At 37.4% G+C, this 21,113-nt stretch overlaps 1 protein-coding gene across 4 annotated transcripts in view; it reads left to right on the top strand.

Moving 5' to 3' along the window:
- Positions 1-21,113, top strand: part of RBMS3 (RNA binding motif single stranded interacting protein 3) — a 706,618-nt gene that overhangs the window by 96,352 nt on the left and 589,153 nt on the right. For all 4 annotated transcript variants that reach the window (XM_071735450.1, XM_071735452.1, XM_071735451.1 and 1 more), the window contains one exon: positions 13,075-13,143. In XM_071735450.1, coding sequence (XP_071591551.1) covers positions 13,075-13,143 — 69 coding nt within the window. The remainder of the gene's footprint in view (positions 1-13,074; positions 13,144-21,113) is intronic.

Here is a 21,113-nt window from a genome sequence, read left to right as displayed (position 1 = left end):
AAAGTGAAGAGTGTGGGGGTTTTGTTAAAATCAACTTAGGGAGGAGGCTTGTAGCACAGGCTCAAGGGGCCTTCTATGCAATGGAATGTTTTAAGAAGATATAACCTGTTGTCCAGAACATGTGCATGGTGTGTTGAAGGAAACAAGAAACTCTATTCAAATTTTGGAGCAGAATAAAGAATGAACTGGATTTATTATTCTTGGGGATGTGCTCTGAAACCCCACAAGAAAGTATTTCGCAATAAAAAAGAGCTCTATCTCAGCTCACAAAATTATTGGACAGAGTCATGTTCTCCCAAGACATCATGACATTGGAGGCTTTTCTGAAAAGCTAGGAAAAAAAAAAAAATTGCCTAAGGATGAATGGAGAGACTTCCATCAAGCTGGCAGTTAAATCCCTTGTATCTTTCTGTCACTGGTAATACTTCCTTCCTCAGTAGCATCATCTCTGCTGCTTGTTCTGGAGTTTTAGGGGACAATATCGACAGTTAATGACCATTTTAAATTTGTTTAGTATAGTCTCAGGTCCTGTTAAAGGACTTGAGAAGTTCTGGTACCTAAGTCTCAGGTTTGATATTGTGGAGCATAATCTGTATTTCTGGATCTCCTTGGAAGATTGATACGCCTTTCAGGTTAAAAAGTAAAGCACCACTAAAAATAGTTATGTGCACCTCACCTTCCCTAATACATTAGAAGCTCTTATGTACAGTAGCAAATGCAGATATTTTCTTCATATAGGTCATCGTCCTTATAAAAATTATTTCGTGTTCATCAGAAAAGTAGGTGTAGCCCTGTGTTTTGCCATCTGGTGCAATGCAAGGTACATATCTACAGTTTTACATGTGAAGGCACTCAAATGACAAACATGAGGAAAAGAAGTAGCTATCTGGCTAGGATAACTCAGTTGCCCAGTTGTTCATGAAAGATTTAAAGAAAATAAATTAAAAATATCCATCGAGTATAAAAACACTCATCACAGTGATGGAAATATTTTTCCACTCACTGTTTTGGATTGTTAGGGAGATCAAAATATATGTAAGTATCAAGTTTTGTTTAAGAAAAGAGTCAGGCTTATTGCATTTAATGAAAATTCCTGTGTGATAGAATTTCAGCACTGCAAAATGTTTTATTTTTTTCATATGACAGCATAGGGAAAGCTCAGACTCAATAGCTTTTTTAAGTAATTATGTCTCTGTATTTCAGCTTATGAAAGAAAGTTTTAACAGCCTGATAGATGATGTGTAAATGGATCTGTAGTGAATCTAAACAAACACACATTACTATGTAGCTAATGTCAAGAAGTGCTTTTCTTTATGTAGTAGCAAACTGTGATAAAGCAAAATGTTGGTATGATGCTGACATTGCCCTTCACAGTGAAACTGATATTTTTATTTTAACTTCAAGGCACTTAGAACTTTTTCTGGGTACCTTTTATTAAGTTTGTCTGAAGAGGGCAGCCTTTCCTAATGCACTTGGAATTTTCTTAATTTGGCAAGGTTACTGTACAGTGAACAAAATGACAAAGGACATGCTCACAGTCCTGAGTTTACCTCTCATTATTGCTTATGTTTTCCTTGAAGTGTCTTTTCACATATATTTCTTGACCAGCTCTGAAGAATATTACTATTTGAAATATTTGACACCGCCTGCTAAAATGCAGTCCAATTTCAATTACTCTCTATGCTAAATGAATAGTGACTTGCTGGGGTATTTCTGGAAGTAAATTTACAGAGGTTACTAGGAAATTTCTGAAAATATGGATGCTGTTTATTCATTCTGCAGCCTACAAGTGCCTTGAGTGCTAAGAATGTGAACAGAGCAGGATAATATTCATTCCTTTCAGTTGACAGTTCTCCTTATCTTTCATGTTTTTCATCGTGAACCCTTCTCCAGCTTCAAAAAGAAGCATTACCCAGAAAGTAGACAGAAGGATGTTACTTTTTATTTTATGCTTTCATCATAAGGAAACTTTTTTTTTTTTTTTTTTTTTTTTTTTTTTTTTTAATTTTACAGCAAATCCATGCGTTGCAATGTTACCAGGAAAGATGAATAGCTACTCCACATTTAGCAATTAATGTGATAGATTTAAGGGCTCTTAGAAGAATTTATTGCCGTGGTGTTCCCAGATCACAGTGCAGGGAGGGGCATTTGAAGGAGCTGGAATGCTACATTTTCACAGTTTCTGCCGCTCCAGCCACGATGTCACATCTCTCCCTTTGCAGGGGCAGCCAAATTTGAATGCCTGTCTCACCTTCTGTGGTGTTGGGATTTAGATTGCTTGATAGGCCTGGGGGAGAAAGAGGGCAAGCTGAATGCAAGGAGCAAGCACAAGGGCTCAAACAAGAATTCAAAGGCTTTCACTGCTAGAAGAGGAAGGTAGGTGGAGACAATAGGTGTAGGATTTCACAGCCTTTAGATAAACGAGCATACTGTTTGCAAAAGAGTATTATCTGGATTACTAGAATCTCTCTCTAAAAATCACTTCCAAGGCGTTGCTTGGGCAATAGAAGTGGCGGTGAGGATCCTGTGGGAAACAGTCAGCTCACTGCATCCTCTGCAATCCTCTGTAGAAATGTCTGCGGCAAAATGAGAGTACTTTGTGTACCCAGGAGCCCGGCGAGTTTGCTGTGGTGCTTGACAGGTAGTAAGTCTTGTACCGCCTCACAGTCACAGCAGCTGTCACCCGTGCTGCTTATTCTATGCTAGCACTGGCTACAGGCAAACTGCAGGACAATGTCACCCCTTCAGGTTGTCAGCTCCTGGTCTCAGCTGGTGATTAGGCAGCATCCGTGCTAATGTAGTCAAATAATCCTTTTTTTTTTTTTTTTTTTTTTTTTTTTTTACTTAAGTGATTTTTTTTAGGGTTTCTGAGGAAAAGAAGTGTATAAAGGAAAATTCCCTTACTGTCACTAGGGTCGAAGTAGCAAATCATTGAATTTCTTCCTTCCACAAGCTTGGACTGTTATTTAATGCTGCCAGGTGTTTAAGCTACATACTCATTGCAAGCTCATGTCATTGCCTGACAGAAGGCTTGCTCAGAATTTTATCATTACACAGCTATTTACCTGATTTTATATTCCTTGGATTTTTCATGCTATGTTCATTGATCAGAAAACACTCTCTCCTTCCTACCTTGTCTTCCTACCTTATCTTTCCTGCAGCATCCTCTTGCTCATGCATTGCAGCAGATTGCTTCAGTTCATTCCAGATCCTCCCAATGACTGGCCTGATCTGAACAATATGGGGCTTCTTCCTCTTCCCCCATTAGCATGGGATTGCTATGCAGAAATTTCATTGTCCACTTAAAAACTCTCAACTTTCTGCCCATCAGACAGTTGTATGCTTGTGCTATCGTCTTCTAAAAATGACAGATTCTCTCCCTGCAAGTCAAAGACCCTATAGCATATTCTTAAATCCCCGAAGAAATTACACCTTAAATTGTGTTTATATTGACATCCTCTCTTGAGACAAATCTAACCAAAATTAATTGCTTGTTTTCATTTTTTGTGACTGATCTTGGGAGGGAGCTTCATGATCTTTGCCAGACATTAATACTTGCTGTCTCTCACAGTTTCCTCTGTTTAATGAGTATGTGTCTGTAAAAGATATGGAGGATGGGATTTTTTAGGTTATAATGGGAAGAAATTTGCAAATAATTCTTACATTTTCAATACATCTCTATTTTGCAATTGGAAATGTGACTTTCTCATTCCACTTCTTGGGAACGTTTGCAAAATTAGGTTATAAAAAATTTGACTAAGCTTATTGCATCCTGGTCTTAATAATTCAGCAGGAATTGCCAGCATTTTCTCTGTATGTCTAATTGCTTTTTGAATACTTTAAAAATTTTATTCTTCTGAGAATGACTCATTTATCTAGAAAGCAGCCTTTTGTTATTCACTTTTATCTGTCTCATCATTAAAGAGATCATTAGAGCACCTCCTCTACCTTTCTATGATTACATTGTTTCCAAATAAATATTTTGATTTTTGTGCTTTCCTGAACCTTCATGATTTTTTTCCTTGCTTCCTAGTACTGAAATACATGTTAAGTATTCTGAGTGTTGTATCTAATGTATTTCATATTTTACCTCAATTTCTGCACTATTGTCTTTTGCATTTTCTTATCAAGGCTATTCTCTGTTCTGGCTTTATTATAATCTTCAATGTTCGCATAACTCTGAATTCTTATTATCTTCAGTGAACATTAATAAAAGAAGAAAAGAGGTTTATGAAAGTACCCATTGTTTTTTTATTTGCATCTGTTCCTCTAATGATTTTTTTTTGTTTTTTAGGTATCTAAAGATCTCATCAGTGTTAGTCTTCTCTCTGGTCACTTTATTATCTGTTAACACCCCAGACCTGATATTACTTGGAGATTCTGGGTCATTTTTCATATTTCTTGTTTGTTTTTTTCAGTGCAAGAGATCTTTCTCAGAATAGCTGTTGGAAGAGAACAGGTCTCACTACAATGAAATTCTGTGTTCCTCATGTTACTCATTTCTCTCATATCAGCATACACCTTTTAATTCCATTTTTGCAGGTCTGTGTAAACTTCTGAAGAAAACCACATTTCATAATCCCACAAGATGAATCCCATTCCACTGTCTGCCTTAACTGACTGTATTTTTTTATAGTTAGCTTCCTACAACTTTTTGTGCCCCAGCCTTTCATTTACTCAGGAAAATGGTAAGAGTCCAAAGACCATAAAAGATGCCATATGTTCCAAGTTCTTCTGATAATGCAGCTTATATTTCATTGTGCATTCTTTCAGTAGGAGTAGACATCCCAGTAATATCAGTACTGTGTTCCCTGGCTGCTGGTAATACAACATCGCTCAACATAATGCTGTACTTACTTCCTACCTTGTAGTCTTTTTTTCTGAGGAAGCAGCTGCTAACTTCTAAAAAGCCACTTTCAAACTATATTACCTCTCATATGGCTGTGATGCGCTCCCCTGCCATCTCTGTAGTGCTTGGGAGAATTCTTGAGCTCAAAGCATCTAATGTTTCCATATTCTTGTTTTCCTCTTTTCCACTCAAGCTGAGATGATTTCTCTCCTTATCTTATTTCATGTTTCCAAGTCTTGTAATATTCTTACAGTTTCTTAATTTTACATTTCATGGGATAAAGATGCCAACTTTGTGTCAGCTCCATCTGGAAGACTTGAAGGTTGTTCCTCAATCTCTTTGCAGCTTATCCTCAAACTCTCTGGCTTTAGGAGAAAATGCTGACTGCACAGCAAATCATGGTCTGTGTTGAACTGAGCTTGACGTGTCAGTTTTGCTAAGATAGATGGGGTCTGAAATGAGTAGTGCAATTGGTTGCTATTCTGTTTGTGAGATGCAAAAGGTGTGTGGACTTCATCCTCACTGTAAGATATGCTTTGCAATTTCAAATAGATTTGATATTGTATTTGAACAGGTTGTCCAGGGAAGCTGTGGATGTCCCCTCCCTGGAAATATTCAGAACCAGATTGTATGAGCAACCTGGTCTAGTGGGAGGTGTCCCTGCCCATGCAGAGAGGTTGGAATGAGATGATCTTTAAGGTTCCTTCCAACCCAAACCATTCTATGACTCTATGATTAGTTTTATCAATCAATCAGGATACAGGGGGACATGAAGTTATGAACAGGTTTTTTTCTGTTTAACACAAAACTCCTGACTGGTAAATGTAAAGAGAATTTCTGAAGAGGGGATATTTTTACCCCTGGCCTTGTCCAGATTTTTTTCCTTCCAGGGTGCCAAAATCTCTATATTAAATTGCTAAAGAGAGTGGACAAAGATTAAAAGGAGGGGGAATCACAGTGTCATGACAAGCCCTACACTGTGGTTCAGAGCCCATATCAAATTTCTAAGCTGTCAAGAATGCACTGCTGGGGTGGGTAATAGAAGAATTATACTACTTTTGGCAATTTCACCTTAAAAATGATGAGTCACTGTGTCGATGGCCAAGAGTAGACGGTGGATTTAAAATGTGAGCAAGTGCTTTGAGTTAGTGCCTGAGTTCCTATAAAAACATCTACTGAGTGCATTTGCTTCATCAAAGCCCAAACCCACAGATTCAGAGAGATGTACTCCTATGGTTGACAGCTCAGTCAATATCTCTCTTGCTCTGTCTCTTCCTGTCATAACATTGATTTCTGTAAGCTAGAGGAAGTAATCCCTGATGACATTGTGCAACAATCTTAAGGAAAGTTTTTTTCCCTCTGCGTGCTTATTCATAAACAACTTCAATATGTATGTCATTTACAACTCACTTACAAACTTTACCTCTCATAATTCTGTTACATTTTATGTCCTGGCCACTGCATGTACATCAGCTGCTTTTTTTAAATGGTTTCTTCTTTATTTCACACTATTATGAAGCAACATACTTGATGATTCTCCTGCATTGTCTCATCACTGCAAAACAATGATGTCACCTTGACATATGCTTGTCAACAAGACCACGTTTTATTTTGTGTCCTAACCCCATGATCAACAATGTATTCTATCAAATAGTGAAAACTCCTATATAGCTGTAAAAGAAATGAAGTTCTTGATACTAAACTGTCAAACTTTTTTGTCTCATTTTTTTCTGACAAAAAAAAAATGATAAAATCCATCTCTCAGGAAATTCTTAGTGCTAGTCTCACTAGACAGGAGGTAGTTTTCCTGGCAGTTCTGGAAGATTTTAACTGTGAGGAATGAGAACGTAAAAAAATAATTTTATTTGTCTGGTATTGAAAAAAACATGTATTTTGTATTTTCAATTTCTTTTGTGCTACATTCAGAGCAGCACTGGGTATGAATTTCCAGCATAGGATTGATATGGTCAGAAAATGGGACAAGATTTTGAAGGGAGTAAGGAAATGTGTAGATTTATGGCACACTAGTGAAAAAGCTTTATGGGTGAGTGGCACATCTGTAATGAGCAGACTTCAGTGGGGTTTGACTCCACAAGCAGTGAGGTGTGATACCAGAATGGAAGTGGCAGAGAGACCCTTCCCACTGAGCTGCATCCTCTGAGCAATTGATGTGATGTTTGTGAGGAAGAGGCTGTGAAGGATTTGGTATCATTCAGTGTCCAAGGTCTTACCCCACACAGTGAACCAACAAAACTTAAGAGTGTCTGGAGCCAGACCAGAGGCAGGGATGGGCTGATGCATAGGCATGAAGTGTATGTTGTTTCCAGTGATGTTCCTGGTTCAAATTTCCGACTCTGTAGTTCCTTTAAGCACTATTTTTGATAAGATAGAATCAGGTAAGTTATCTTTTCTATTTAACTTGTATATAGAAATTAAGGATTTGTCATTGTCTATCCTGCATTGTTGGATATCCTGCATTCAATTCTTCAATACTTCAATCAACACCCATCCTCCCCTCCCCCCATTCCCAGTCTGCTACAATTAGTGGCAAAGTATTAAACTTTTTGTTTCTGGAGACCTGTAAAGAATATTAGAGCCCTTAAAATTATGAGAGGTTAAAACTTTATTTTTCATTTGTGTTTGTCTTCATAAACTCCTGTTGTGAAGTAAATGAAAAATACAATAATAAATAAAATAAAATAAAATAAAATAAAATAAAATAAAATCTGTAGCTATTTATAAGAAGCTGTTGATTATTGTTCCTTTTTAACATAACCTTACTGGTTCCTTCTTGCAGTAGTCACAAAACTTCATGGAAAAAAAAAAAGAAACTAAACTTCAAATCAATAACATCAGTGCCTTAACACCTTACAGTGTTGTCAAATGTCAATGTTCAGCAAATAAATTTTTGAGTTTAAGGAAAAATCAGGAAAATTCCATAGAAAATAGTAAAAAAAAAAAAGGTAGCCTAGATATTGGACACTTCAAAATGTATCCTGAGTTTTTTGTCAGCCTTTGAATAATCAACTGGACTCTTTACTTTTTAACAAGTAATATCTCCAGTAAAAATGATGAGCAAGATATCTGCTGAATGACAGTAAGAATTTAGCCTAGGAGTTGCTGATATATAAAGTATATCATATAACCATTACCTGTATTCTCTACTGTACTCTACTTTTATAAGCTATAACTATACTTTTTTGTCTGAAAAAAAATGTGCTGTTCTTTTACAAAATCAAATTTTTAGTATTACCTTCCATTTCCTTTAATGATGTATCTTCTCTATTTATAATTAAAAATCTTTTCTCCCCTTCTTGCCCAGTCAAAAAATTCCAACTAAGTCCTAAAAGTCAATACAGTACTTCATTTCTTTACCAGCAAGCTGAATTTGAAAGATTAACAGAGTTTGTGGGAGTTCACAAGCCAGTTCAAAAGCACTCTGATTACATAGCAAATTTGCTACTATCATAACTCCTTAAACCCTAGAAGAGGACAAATTGCCCAAGTCCCTTGGTAGGAAGGAGAACAGGGATTATGAGTAGATTTAATTTCAGCTAACATTAGCCATCCAAAGTTAGATATCTCAATTAAACTGGCTGCAGGTACTTCCAGACAGGAATTCATCCTACCCTAAGATACATTTCCAAGCCAATGGCATCAATTGCCATGCCAGTCAGAAGGCTTGATATGTTCACTTAATTGTAGAATAAGTTATAAACCTTGGCTTCATTTATCAGTATATATTCCCTTTTTTTGCTTTTTGATATTGTTAGAGTAACACCACTGGTAACTTTCTCTAGAGTCTGCTTTTTTTCCCTAATTTTGAGGGATTACCTTACAATATTGCTCTTCTTGATGCAATGAGAAAATATTTATAGACTGTATATGATACTGGCTTGTCTTGTATACTAATAGACTTAGCCCAGGAATGAAACTGTAGCATATCTTTTTCTGAGCTACTCTGTTGAGCCATACTGAAGAGATTTCCATGTATTCTCCTAAAAGCTCTTTGTTTTGTGGGGTTTTTTTTGTTTGTGTTTTTGTTTTTTCCTCCTGGCTTCTTGCTGTGTTATCTACTGCAAACAGTTTTACAAATCTTCTGAGAAAACAGTTTTCCTGCAGGCTGCAAATAAACCAGCATCTTTGCATATTGACCACATTTGCTCTTTTTCTCTCTATGTTGTTTGATTGTCATAAAAGGTACTTTTCCCCTGCTCTTACTGGGATTTGAAAGCAGCCTGGTATTTCATCAGCATTCCTCATGTTCAAGCTTGGCTCCAGCCATATTCTTGGAACATGTGTTGCACCTGTACCAACAGCAGCTTTTCTCCTTTCATACTGACTGATGTCTGGGCAGCAGCCTGCAAACCACCAGCTTTCTGCTCTCTCTTTTTTTTTAATATTTTTTTTATTTTTCCAGAACTTCCATCTCAGATACCAAAAACCACATGTCCAGCTGGCAGTTTTATTACCTGCAGAAGTACTAAAGTCTGTTGTGAGAACTATTTTACCTTTCTAAAGTTTTTAGCACAAGTTCATTGGTCTTTTAAGGTGACTGGTGGTCACCTGCAGCTGTGTGAGTTTAACCTCTCTTCACAGGTGGGGGGAATGAAGAGGAGGGGCAGGGACATAAGGAACAGCTTGGGCAAGCAGGTAATTAGAACAGGCAGGTCTAATTAGTTTTTAATAGTTAGGGAGGGTTTTTTTTTTTTGTACCTATATATGGCCAAGAAACAGCTGGGAAGGTGCAAGGGCTGGATGTTAAATAAGCTAAGAGTGGGGGTTTGATGGAAAATTTGTGAGCTTTGTGGTTTAGGTGTTTCAAATTATATGGCTTGGGAGCTCCACAAGATCAAGAGAAGGAATTTATGTCCAGGGCTTGTGTTAATTGTGCCAGAGGGAGAATCCTTGAATATTCTGTGTATATGTTCCTTCTTAAAAGAGAAAATAGAATGTAAGGTGACTTTAACTGAAGAATGGGGCTAAATGCAGCCCAGGTTCTCCCTCTTCGAATACTCAGTGAAAATGCAACACCTTGAGGTCTCTTTTGTGGCTCAAGCAGTATGCAAAAGCCATTTGTCCAGCATAGAATGTGGTCTAGCTTGTGATCTTGCCTGCTAGCTGTGAGAGGTCATGATCCTCAAGGTAGGTGGTTGTCCAGTTTCTACTCATTGGGGTGAGAGGGTGCATGTATGTTCCTGTGTTCAGAGTTTGTTCATGCCTGTTGAAGTTGCCTCTCTCAAATGTTTTAACTGCTGATATGAGCAGGAAATGTGGTCTAGCCTTCACTTTATGGTTTGTTTTTGTTGTTTGTTTGTGTGTGGGTTTTTTTTCTTTTTTTTTTTTTTTTTTTTTCTTTATGAATTGCAGTGGTGCTCAGATGGAAGTATTTTCCAGATATTTCAGCATCTACTCCAAATTATTTGTTACTCTGTGTGAGTAACGTAAGCCTTTGCTCTATAACCTAATACTTTTATTGCTTTATAATCTGCAAGTGATCCTACTAGTTGATGTATGAATGGAGAGAAAAAAAAAAAAAGGCCTGGGAGGAGAGGGGCAATACTTTTTATACTGCTATTTTAATTTTTCTTTAAGTGCTTATCTCTTAATAAACTGTAGGATAGAATCATAGAATTTTCAGGGTTGGATTATCTTCAAGATAATCTAGTTCCAACCCTGCTGCCATGGGCAGGGTCACCTCCCACTGGAGGTCAGCTTCTAAATGTTTCTGAGACTCTGCTCTCTTCTTTTTTGTGAAGCTAGACAAAAAATTATTCTCTGCCTTTGTCTTTAGATGTATTCAGCTGCTGTCTGCCTGGCCTGGAAAGGGTTCTCTAGTTTCTCTGTAATATTGTGGCACTGATTCTCTGTGGGATATCATTCTTTGGGATGTCCTTGAAACTAAGGGGAAAGATTCAAAAGATTGCTATAGAGGAAATTTACCTACTAGAGGCAAGAGGTGTTGGAATAAGTAACAAAATCAAAGGCTGCTACGTGTTTAGGTGGGAGGAATATGCAGGTGGTCTTGGATAATGCTAAAGGTAAACATCATTTATATATAAATTCAGAAAGGTGTATGGTGCTTATGGAAAAACATCTTGCTGGAAAACAACGAGATGCTTCCAGAATAATTCCTGATATCTCATTTTTCAACTTGTTATTCATAGGTTGAACAATTTTTCTTCTGAAGCAGGTGGAGATTATTTTCATAAGTTTTTATAAAGCTGAAATCAATATTGTGTGCAGCTTTCTATCAGAAGTGCTACTCTTGCCATTGTGTATCTGTTTATTAAAAAATACTTATCCTTCTAAGGGTGTCCAGTAAAAGGTAAATGCACTATACAGTGGAACTAACTATGAAATTTGTAAAATAACTGATTTTTGATAGAATTAGACAAAAGCACAATTACAGCAGTGGCTGTTTCTTATTAGTGTGAATGACATGCCAGCTTTAGAATATGTAATGATGTATAAGCTCTAGTGGTTATAATTGGCATAGAAATGTACTATATCCTTGGGTGTTAAAAGCCATAAGCTATTTATTTTCATACTTACAAAGAGTATAAGACATTGTGGTATAAATCTCACAGATTGTCTTACTTACATTTTTTTTACTATAATTTACATCCATATGGTTCAAATATGAATCTGTCCCTCTATTAGCATCCTGCTGGTGACATAATGTACTGACAAATTAGTATCTCATGTCTGGAAAGACTATTTAAATTCAGATCTTGTGGATAGATAAGTCAAATCTACCTGATCATCCTGGCACAGGTAGCCTGAGTTTACTCCATGAAGAAATTATATACTTGCAAGGGATTTGACTACTGACTGTGGTGTGTTTGGCTTGTTATTTGTTTGTTTTTTAGAAACCCCAAATTCTCATAAATGAGGGGTGGATTTGGAGAAGCTCTGTGTTAAGCTGGGCTTTAGTCTAAAGTAAGAGTAAATGGTGTGGAAGTTTGTGATATAAAATAATTTTGAAATAATGTGTATTAAATATTTGGTGGTGTCCTATGAGACACAATATTGCATTGCTTCTTCTGCAGTATCAAAGGCAATTTGATTTTAGGGTCTGTATATGGTACACATAAACATCCATGGTGTGTGGTCATTTCTCTTGGTACTTCAGAAATCAAATATAGAGAAGTGGGTGAAAGAAGTATAGGGATAAAGACTTCAAAAAGAAGTTGTAAATTATTGTTCTCTTAATCGTTATTCCAAAAATGTCCAGGTTTCATTTTTAAGTAAGGTGAAGATATGTTGAATGAACAACTTTTTTGGTTTTTGTTTAATGATTAAAGAACATCTTTTATAAAATTAGTATGAAGTATGGACTAAAACATTGCGGTTAGGGGAAAAATACAAATATAACTTCTCAGAACAGGCAGACAAACCATCATTTAATTAAAGATGCCTCTCTGGAATAAATGTGAATTTAGGGCATGTTTGCTTAATCAAGGGGAATTACCTGGGTGAAAGAGTCCAGCGCAGAGCTATAAAGGTGATTAAGGGCATGGAACATTTCTCTTAAGAGGAAAGGCTGAGGGAACTGGGTCTCTTTAGCTTGGAGAAGAGGACACTGAGGGGTGAACTCTTTAATATTTATAAATATGTAAAGGGCAAGTCAGGAGGATGGAGCCAGCCCCTTCTCAGTGATGTCCAGTGATAGCACAAGGGGTAACAGGTGTAAGCTGAACCATAGGAGGTTCTATGTAAATATATGAAAAAGCATTTTCACTGTGAGAGTGACAGAGCACTGGGACAGGCTGCCCAGTGAGCTTGTGGAGTCAAATGTCTCCTTTTCTAGAGACATTTGAAACCCACCTGGATGTGTTCTTATGTGACCTTTAGGTGACCCTACCTTGGCAGGGGGGGTTGGACTTGATTTCTTGAGGTCCCTTCCCATCCCAAGCATTCTGTGAATAGTAGAGCTTTGCAGCCTTGGTTTAGGTTGGGGCACAGCATTTAGCTTTGCAATGTAGGTGACATGCAGAAGTTGAAGTGTAAATTGAGGTTCTGAGGTCTGACATAGAGGCTGAACATAGCACTGGCAGAATATTGAGCAAACTTTCATCTCTGATTTTAATGCTAATGTATTGTATTTATGGTTGTTTAGGGTTCTTTTAAAGTGGGAGTTCACATGGTTGATATTAGTGAGGACGACTGTGTGTATGACAGAGATGTTGGTGAATATTTGACATATCTCTCTTATTTTGCAGAGAGCTACAGCCAACAAGACTTCTGGTGCTCCTTCCTACAGCAGATGGTCCAGTTCACAGCCCCATCAGGTAATATGTCCTTGTCAGAAAGGATTTGAAGCTCAGGTTGACACATGCTTCCTTTTAGAAGGAATCTGAGAGGAGATCAGAGCATTATCCACCTGCCTTAGCCCAGCTCGGTCATGTTGATCTCAGAGGTTGTTGCAGGATACCTGTGGTGAGCTGTTAGATGCAGTTGTACAGCATTGTACAGCTGTGATTCCTAATGCAGTTGTGCTTCTGTGGCTTGTCAGGGATGGACAAGCTGGAACTTGTCCATGGAACTCCTCTATGGCTGGAGCCCCCTACCCTTTGCCTCCTGTCACTTAAGCTAGAAGTGTGTTTGATGCTCTTTGAAATCAGGTTCTCCGGTGCTGCTCTACCCCCAATATTTTTTGCACTACTTAAAACAGCAGACCTGTGAAGTGTCTGCAATGTCCAAAACTTTCAGGAAGACTTGTAATAAGCCCAGACTGGAGTTCAAATGTTGTTCAGTGATAGATGGGAAGAAATATTAACAATTTTTAGTAAGAATTAGTGTTTGTTTTCTGTTACTTTATCAAGTCCAAAAGACTGTAGACAAGGACATGGCTCACTTTATAATCAAAACACATTGTATTTCAACTAAAGCCACTTCCTCTTAAAAAACCAAGAGTTCAGGATCGATTGTATTGATGTTTCTTTCTCCCAACCTCTGCTTTTGCTTGTTTCTGACTTTTCTTTACTGCCTCTCAAAAAAACCTCCAAAACCCACAAACTGCAAAACAACACACACACACCTTGCCCCCTTGAAATGGAAAAATTTAAGTGATCCTAGTGTGTGATTCCTTGATCTGACATACTGGGTTTAGGTTTGTGTGGTTTTTTTTTTTTTTTTTGGTTTTGGGGGGTCTTTTGGTTTTCTTTTATGAAGCACCTCTGTACAAAAATGCAGGAAAATTTCAATGTTTAGATTTGGCCTCAAAAACTAAAGTTGAAGAAACAATGAATTTCACTTGTATTTGGATTAGGATGCAAAAGAGGATGGTTAAAAGCTTCATGGGCTGTTAGCTACCTGTTACAGCATTCTTCCAGTCTCAAGAGTCCTTTCACTAAGTATTGTAAGAGTATTGAACCTCAGCTCCATATAAAAAGTATATTCATTTTGATTGCTTGGGTTTCCACATTTTCTTTTTCTTTCATTTTTGAACACTATATTTTCACTGTTTGGGGTAAAAATGAAGAATATGTTGGCAGAAGGTTAATTCTTTTCAGTGGTTATTGCTTGCCTCATCCTAGAAGATTAGTTGGTGAGCAAAAAAATTTTGAGTACCACTAATATGTACAAGGCTGTAACAGCAATGACTGTTCCCCTCTTTCTGTGTGTCTACAGTTGCACCATTAATGCATACTTCAGTCAGGAGGAGAGCATCCTAAAAAATCATATGGAATGCACTTTACACACTTGATTTCCTTTTTGAGGAGGAAGGGGAAGAAAAGTACATAATAAAGATTGTTTGTAGTGTTACAATCCTGTCAAATAATGAGCAGAGTTAAGGGACTAGCTGCCAGGAATGCTGTTTAAAAGTATGTCTAGACAATCCAGCATCTGCAGGAAAAAATTGTTGCACTGTATTAAAGCATGCCTGTGGTAATTTTCTTCCACCAATGTTGTACCCCACGTATTTTAATCTTGTCTTCCTTTGTCATTTACACTCTAACATTTTCTTTCTCATCCTTGTTTATTGTAAGAGTTTTATCCTCTGTGTTTTGGGTTTCATAAGCTTATAAACTTGCCTCACAGATATTGCAAATACAAGTACCAATTGCAAGGATGTATAGCAGTTTGGGAGACCAGAATACTGCTGTGCACTCTCATGAGCTGAGAGTGGCAAAAAATTTATATTGGATCAGAGGTTTGTATTCAGTGTTGCGACTTGCCTGTCTCTACATATAGTTCATTTAACATTATTTTTTTTTAAAGTTGACTTTCCAGGAAAGAAAAAGATTAAAGTTCGAATTCATATTCTCCGCATTTTCTTCAGTCTCCCACTGTGAAGCCAGTGAAGGCTTTTCCACATAGCTCTTAAAAGAATCCACATGGAAACCTAATAGAACTACATGGCTGAGACCTTTGATGCATCTAAGAAATGTTAAAAGTTAAATTGATTTCCTCTTTCCTTCCCTCAAGTTTTCTTTTTTTTCATTTCCTTTATCTGTGTGAAGTTTGGAGGTCCACTGAGTGAGAGATTTGAAAGGGTTCTGCAGGTGGGGTCAACACATTTTTCACTGACTTACTTTACTTTGTACTTCCCAGACATGCTTATTTTTTTTGCATTGGATAAACTGAATCATGTTTATCTCAAAAATGCTATCTGGGGAAGGTTCTTAATGAGTTCATATTAACTCATCTCTCTCATGGACATTTGGAATTTGTGTGCTCAGGTTTTTTTTAATGTGAAGCTTCTCAGAATATTTTTTCCTGCCCCTTGAGCCTGAGAAAATGTCCTGTTGCAGGAGAGATGTCTTTAAAACTTGATTAAGAGGTTCCTTCTAACTGCCTTGGGAAAGTGGCATTAATACCTGCTTCAAGCTAGCTTTTTTTCAAGCAGTCTTCTTTCTCAGTGTCAGAATAAGAAGCCAATAATCTAAAAGGCTGATCTCTTTTTTTTTTTTTTTTTTTTTTTTTTTTTTTTTTTCTTTGAGCCAAGGTATTAATCCATTTAATTAAAGGACTGGGGAGTGGGCAGGGAAGCCAAAGCAAATCTCGGCTTCTTAGTCCATGAAGCTGTGTTGTACCTTACTGACTTAAGGTGCACTCAACTGGCTTGAGAGATGCAATCAAGGGAAGATACAAAATGATACTAATGATCTGAAATTGCCTACGATGACATTCTTGTGGCCAGTAGAAGCATTTGATGTGTGAAGAAGTCTTCAGCAATTGTCAGAGAAGTTCTGGAGTGAATTTAGTCCTTCTGTGGTACTCTGAAGACTGTCTGTGCTTCCCCAAGTGTAACTGGCTCTTGCTGCTGATGAAAATGAAAGAGGAAGTAGCACTTTATCAGGCATGATGATGTAGCTGATTTCTATCATGATGTTGCTTTTAATGAGTAGGGTGACAGCCAAGGCAGAGTGTGTTACAGCAGTGGCATATCCTGTGTGGGACAGTGTCTTTCATTGGGAATCAGGCAGGGTGGGATATAAGGTACTCAGTATTATTGCAGCCTCATTGTCCCTAGAAGGAGTTTTGATATTAACAGTTCACTCACTAGTAATAACTTGAACTAAGTGCTAGCAACCATGGGCATGATATAGCCAATGTAGATATAAAAATAAAGAAAAGAAATTATTTGTTCCTTAGAAAAACAGAAGAAATGCAGTATTTCAGATACCAGCTTAAGGCTGAGGCATTGAATGAAAACAGATAAAGTGTGCTAGAAGAAGAAGAGGACAACAGCCCTCCTAATTTGCTTATGTCCCCACTGTCAATGAGAGTCAAAAAGTGGGTACCACCTTAACAGATCTCACAATCCACTTTATATGCAAGCAGAAGGCAGTGATACCTCTCCTCTCAATGGATCTGAGACAGGTTGTCTTTTCTTGCTTGTGCACACTAAGGAATTGATCAAGTCAGATTGTTCATTTTGTCACTGGCTCCACTGCTGCTGGCTTTCTGGTGTTGGCAACATAAGCTGCTTGCTTTCTTGCAGGTAATCAAAGCCTTTCCCATTGCTGAATTAGGCATAAGTCCCTTAATTTAGGTCAGAATGTTTTTTACTTCAATATTTTGCTCTTTAAACATGGAATTTAGTGGTGTGTTTTAGTACTTGATTAGCAGTTTTCCTAGAAGAATCAGAACAGGCAGTGGATGTTGATGAATATTTGGTGTAGGATCTAAATGTTAAATAGGACATCTCTTCTCCTACCCCATGGTGGTAGTTTGGACATCATCTTTGTGATTGAGATTATAGAAATATACAAATCAAGAAGATGGAAGCTAGGAAGGGTGAAAGTTCTGTTTTACTGTAGTGAAACATTTCGTTGAACTCCAGATCAGAGATTTTGGTAATTTATCTCTTGCTTGTCCCCTGTGATGTCTGTGTGTCTGCTTTTCGAATCTTGCTTTGGTTTTGACCTGATATTCTTCCTATGTATGAGAGCAGTCATGTGTTGATAAGCAGATATTTAATATAGTTTTCAGTTCAGTAGTCTCTTTCACAGGGTGTGAGGTAAAAATAAACCTTGTGATAAATCATTCACTCATGATGGAACATCCATTTAGTTTTAAGAAACCATTCCAGGTAGTATGTGGGGTGGTTCAACCAGTAGTAGTTGGGGTTGTTGTAGTCTGCTTGTATCAAAATTAATAAGGTCCTGCAGGTGGAATTCAAGACTTGTTAGAGCAAGGAGATGGGTAATGGTAAGTTTCCTTTATGGGATCTGGCATATTACCTAAACGTAAATGTTATTGAAGCACTTGTTATCAAATGCTTAGAAAATCCATTCCTGTTAAGTGATTTGCTTTTAAACTACCAGAAGATATATGGTTCTAAATACTATAAAGATTCCTGAATTTTGTAGTTTTGAATCTTTAGTTTTTTTCCTTTCGGTGCCTCAAGACTAACTTGGAAAAAGTTTGTACTGAGAAAGTCACTGCCTCCCTGATGATTTGGCCATTTGCCTTTCTGCTGAGCACTGCAAACTGTGGCAGTAAACCTAAGGTTAAATGCCTGTCCACTAGAAAATGTATTAAGAACACCAACAATTTTCCCAGAAGCTGCTGAACAGCTATCAAATGGCAACAACATTCCTTCACTGATGACCTAAGTTTGAGCTGCACCAGTCTGCTCATCTAAATGAGTGATTTAGTCCATCTACAAGGGTTAAATATTATTATAAAGGTCAGATGGGATCTGACTGCTTTCCAAAAGCAGACCAGACAACCCAAGCCACAGAAATGTTGCTGCTCCCTGGTACTTAGCATATAAACAGAAAACTAACAAAATTCAGTGGGCTTAATCAGAGTTAATGATGGAAATTTTTCAGTTTTGCAATAAATTGGGTGTAAATTCCTTAAATATTTCCTTTCCATAATATATCTTTTCAGAACTATATGTACCTCTACAACATAGGTCATCGTAACTGTAGAGCTTCTGAACTTTTACTTTGTTCCTAGTTACATTTGGTTTTAATAGTCTTGGGAAAAGCACACAGAATAAAACCAAATATGTAATGAAAAAACTGAATTCTTTTAGGGTTTTTGCGATGTTATCAAATGGACTCACTGCATTTCAACAAGCCTCTGTTAAGCTTATCATAGATTATGTTAACCTTGAATCTGGGATGGAGGCAGCTCTTGAAGAAGCAATAGGATTATTACACTTTTAAGTTCAATGAAAATTAGAAAAATCAAATCTGTGGTCAGTACTCCAAGTTTGTTGCTCTTATTACATCCACAGTATATGCCATTTTATGCTCATCAGAGCTTTGTGGGGTTTTGTCTACTCATAGTAAAGACTGACCCATTTAATAGGTAGCAAAGTCAAGTGTAACCCTGACTTAACAGATCCTTATTTTCTTCTGTGTCTCACCTCTCATAGCATTTACTTATTTCTTCTGCTAGAGATTACTATTTTCATCCAGTCAACTGGAAACCCAGTGTTAAAAGTTCTGCTTGACTTTGAAGTTTGCATCCTCAGTAAAATTTGTGGACTGCTGCTTCTAGTATGGTGCTCTTGGTAAGCCATCATAAGGGAAGACTGACCTTGGCATCTCTTTTGTGGGGTTGTGGTTTTGGTGTCTTTTTTGTTTTTTAAAGCAATGGCAAAATGGGAAACTGGACCAGACAAACCCAACTTCACCAAGGTCATTGGCAAGGACAGGGCAGACCTGTTAATTTCCGACAATGAAAGTAAAAAGAGACAGTGGCACACTGGCTTGGCCACTCAGTTAAATGCATAGGTACAGAGAGATGTGTAAGCTATTTTTATTGTATGAAAAGAACTCTGCCAAATGAGACTTGGGAGCTGTTGTATCTGTTGCCAAGTGAAATGCAGCATAAGCTTGGCTGTGGAAAGCTAAGGAGTTTTTAAGCAAAATAAAGAGCAAGGAACTCAGAAAGGAAACTTATTGTTTCTGGACAGTGGAAGAAGATGGTATTTCAAGGTTGGTCATCCAACCTTGATGTTGCAAGTACATCAAGTACATACTTGCAAGTAGCAAGTATGCTACTGTTGTGTTAGCAAAATTGCCAAGCAGCCTGCTGAATAAAATGGAAAGTTGTCTCCTGCACTGCTCGCATGGTGAGACCCTATGCCTGTACGGAAGCAATAGCAGTAGATAAAATACAAACACTTTCTCTTATTTCTTGTGAAGAAACACTTTGTATCTGATAGCAGCAGTAGTCCTAATCTTGTAGTACTATGTTAGCATTTGTGCATCCTGGACTTATTTCTGAAGTTTATACCTAAAAGCAGGGCTTATGTTTCATGGGTTAGGGTGAAAGACAAAATGGGGGTTAAGTGTCTTTTGCAATCTGTGTGGCTGATCCCTGCATGTTAGTTACAGGTATCCCTCATTAAACATGGAATTTTGGAGTTAGTTCCCATTACACAAGAAACACATGACTGTACTTTTACAAGACTTGAAAGTCTGGAGAGTTCATGCTTTGCAGAAGTTGGTCTAAGTCAACTAGATGATCTGAGTGCTGGTAAACCGATGACTTTTTTTTAAAATCTAATGCAATGTTACAACATGTTTTAAACCCAGGTACCTAATTGGTCTGATCAATAATTTCCACTCATCCCTCAGATCTCCTACATGTATTGCTGTATCAACAGTGATCTGATAATTCAAAGATTAGAACTGTCCTGATGATAGTATTTAAAACTGAAACTTTAAGTGTAATAGTTATGAGAACTTAAGAGAACTCTCTTCAGATGCAGTATTGTTTTCTCTTTTCTACAAGTGTGAGAGGAAAATGAGTTTCCTTTCTCATTGTTACTCAGAGCTAACATTGGTATTTTGTTGCACTTTCAAGTTGAGGTTCAGAAGATTCCATCTATAGCCTGGCTAATCATAAAATCAGCATGCAGGAGAAAAGCTTTTGTTCAAAAAGGTGTTTCCAAACAGCTGCCATGATAGATTTTTTTTTTTTTTCCTAGAACAGCAGACTTTTAAAAAATGTCTTCACTTGTTATGTAATTATTTTTGATTAAAAAAAAAAAAGGTGCATTATGCTAAGTGTCTGCTCAGTGTGCTCAAGTTTGCATAGAGAAATGTGTGCTGGGGATGAGAAGGAAATACGAGCCTTTGTGATGACTTCTACAGATATGAAACATTTCCAAAAAATGTCTGTCAGCTGCACTTATTTTGTCACTCAGAACTACTGTTTTTTCCAGGAGGAGAATTTTTTTCATGAGATTTAAAATGACAAAAAAATAGGATTCTACTCATTTAAACAAATGAAGTAAAAAATTTCCTTCTGTCACGTCTTGTATTGTCACTGAAAGCTGCCCTACCTCTTTTGGAAACCTCATTTCAAAACTGTGGAGAGTCAATTTGGGAACTTCCTGCAATGTTCCTCCCATAGCTCTTTTGCCTGATCTTCTTAGCAAATTAAGTTTATTGATATTCTTTCTGTGAATGCTGACTGCTTCCTATAACATGGCCTACTTAGACAGAATTTCATGAAGAAAGTAAAGGGTGCAAGTTTCAAGAAACTTCCAGAGATGTGAAGTTTCTGTGTGAATTGTAAGACTGCAGCAGAGAGAGATTGGTGGAATGTCACACCAAAAGAGAGCATGGGATCATTTTTTGCCAGTCACTGGACAATTCCCAGGGGAAAATGATCTTATCAATATCTTAACAATGGGGCAAAAGGCTCAGTTGTTAGTGGCTGTGTTTTTGTTATTTTTTTAAAAATGAGTCTAAACTTTCCCTCCTGTGCAGATTTTCTGGTTAAGGGATGAGCTCACCCCAGAGCATAAGGAATAATTCAGTTAGAGTCAATCAGATGCAAG

Source organism: Heliangelus exortis, chromosome 2 (genome assembly GCF_036169615.1).
Source record: "Heliangelus exortis chromosome 2, bHelExo1.hap1, whole genome shotgun sequence".
NCBI classification, from domain to species: domain Eukaryota; kingdom Metazoa; phylum Chordata; class Aves; order Apodiformes; family Trochilidae; genus Heliangelus; species Heliangelus exortis.
Note: the sequence above shows the minus strand (reverse complement) of the source record. Positions and strands in the feature narration are given on the sequence as shown.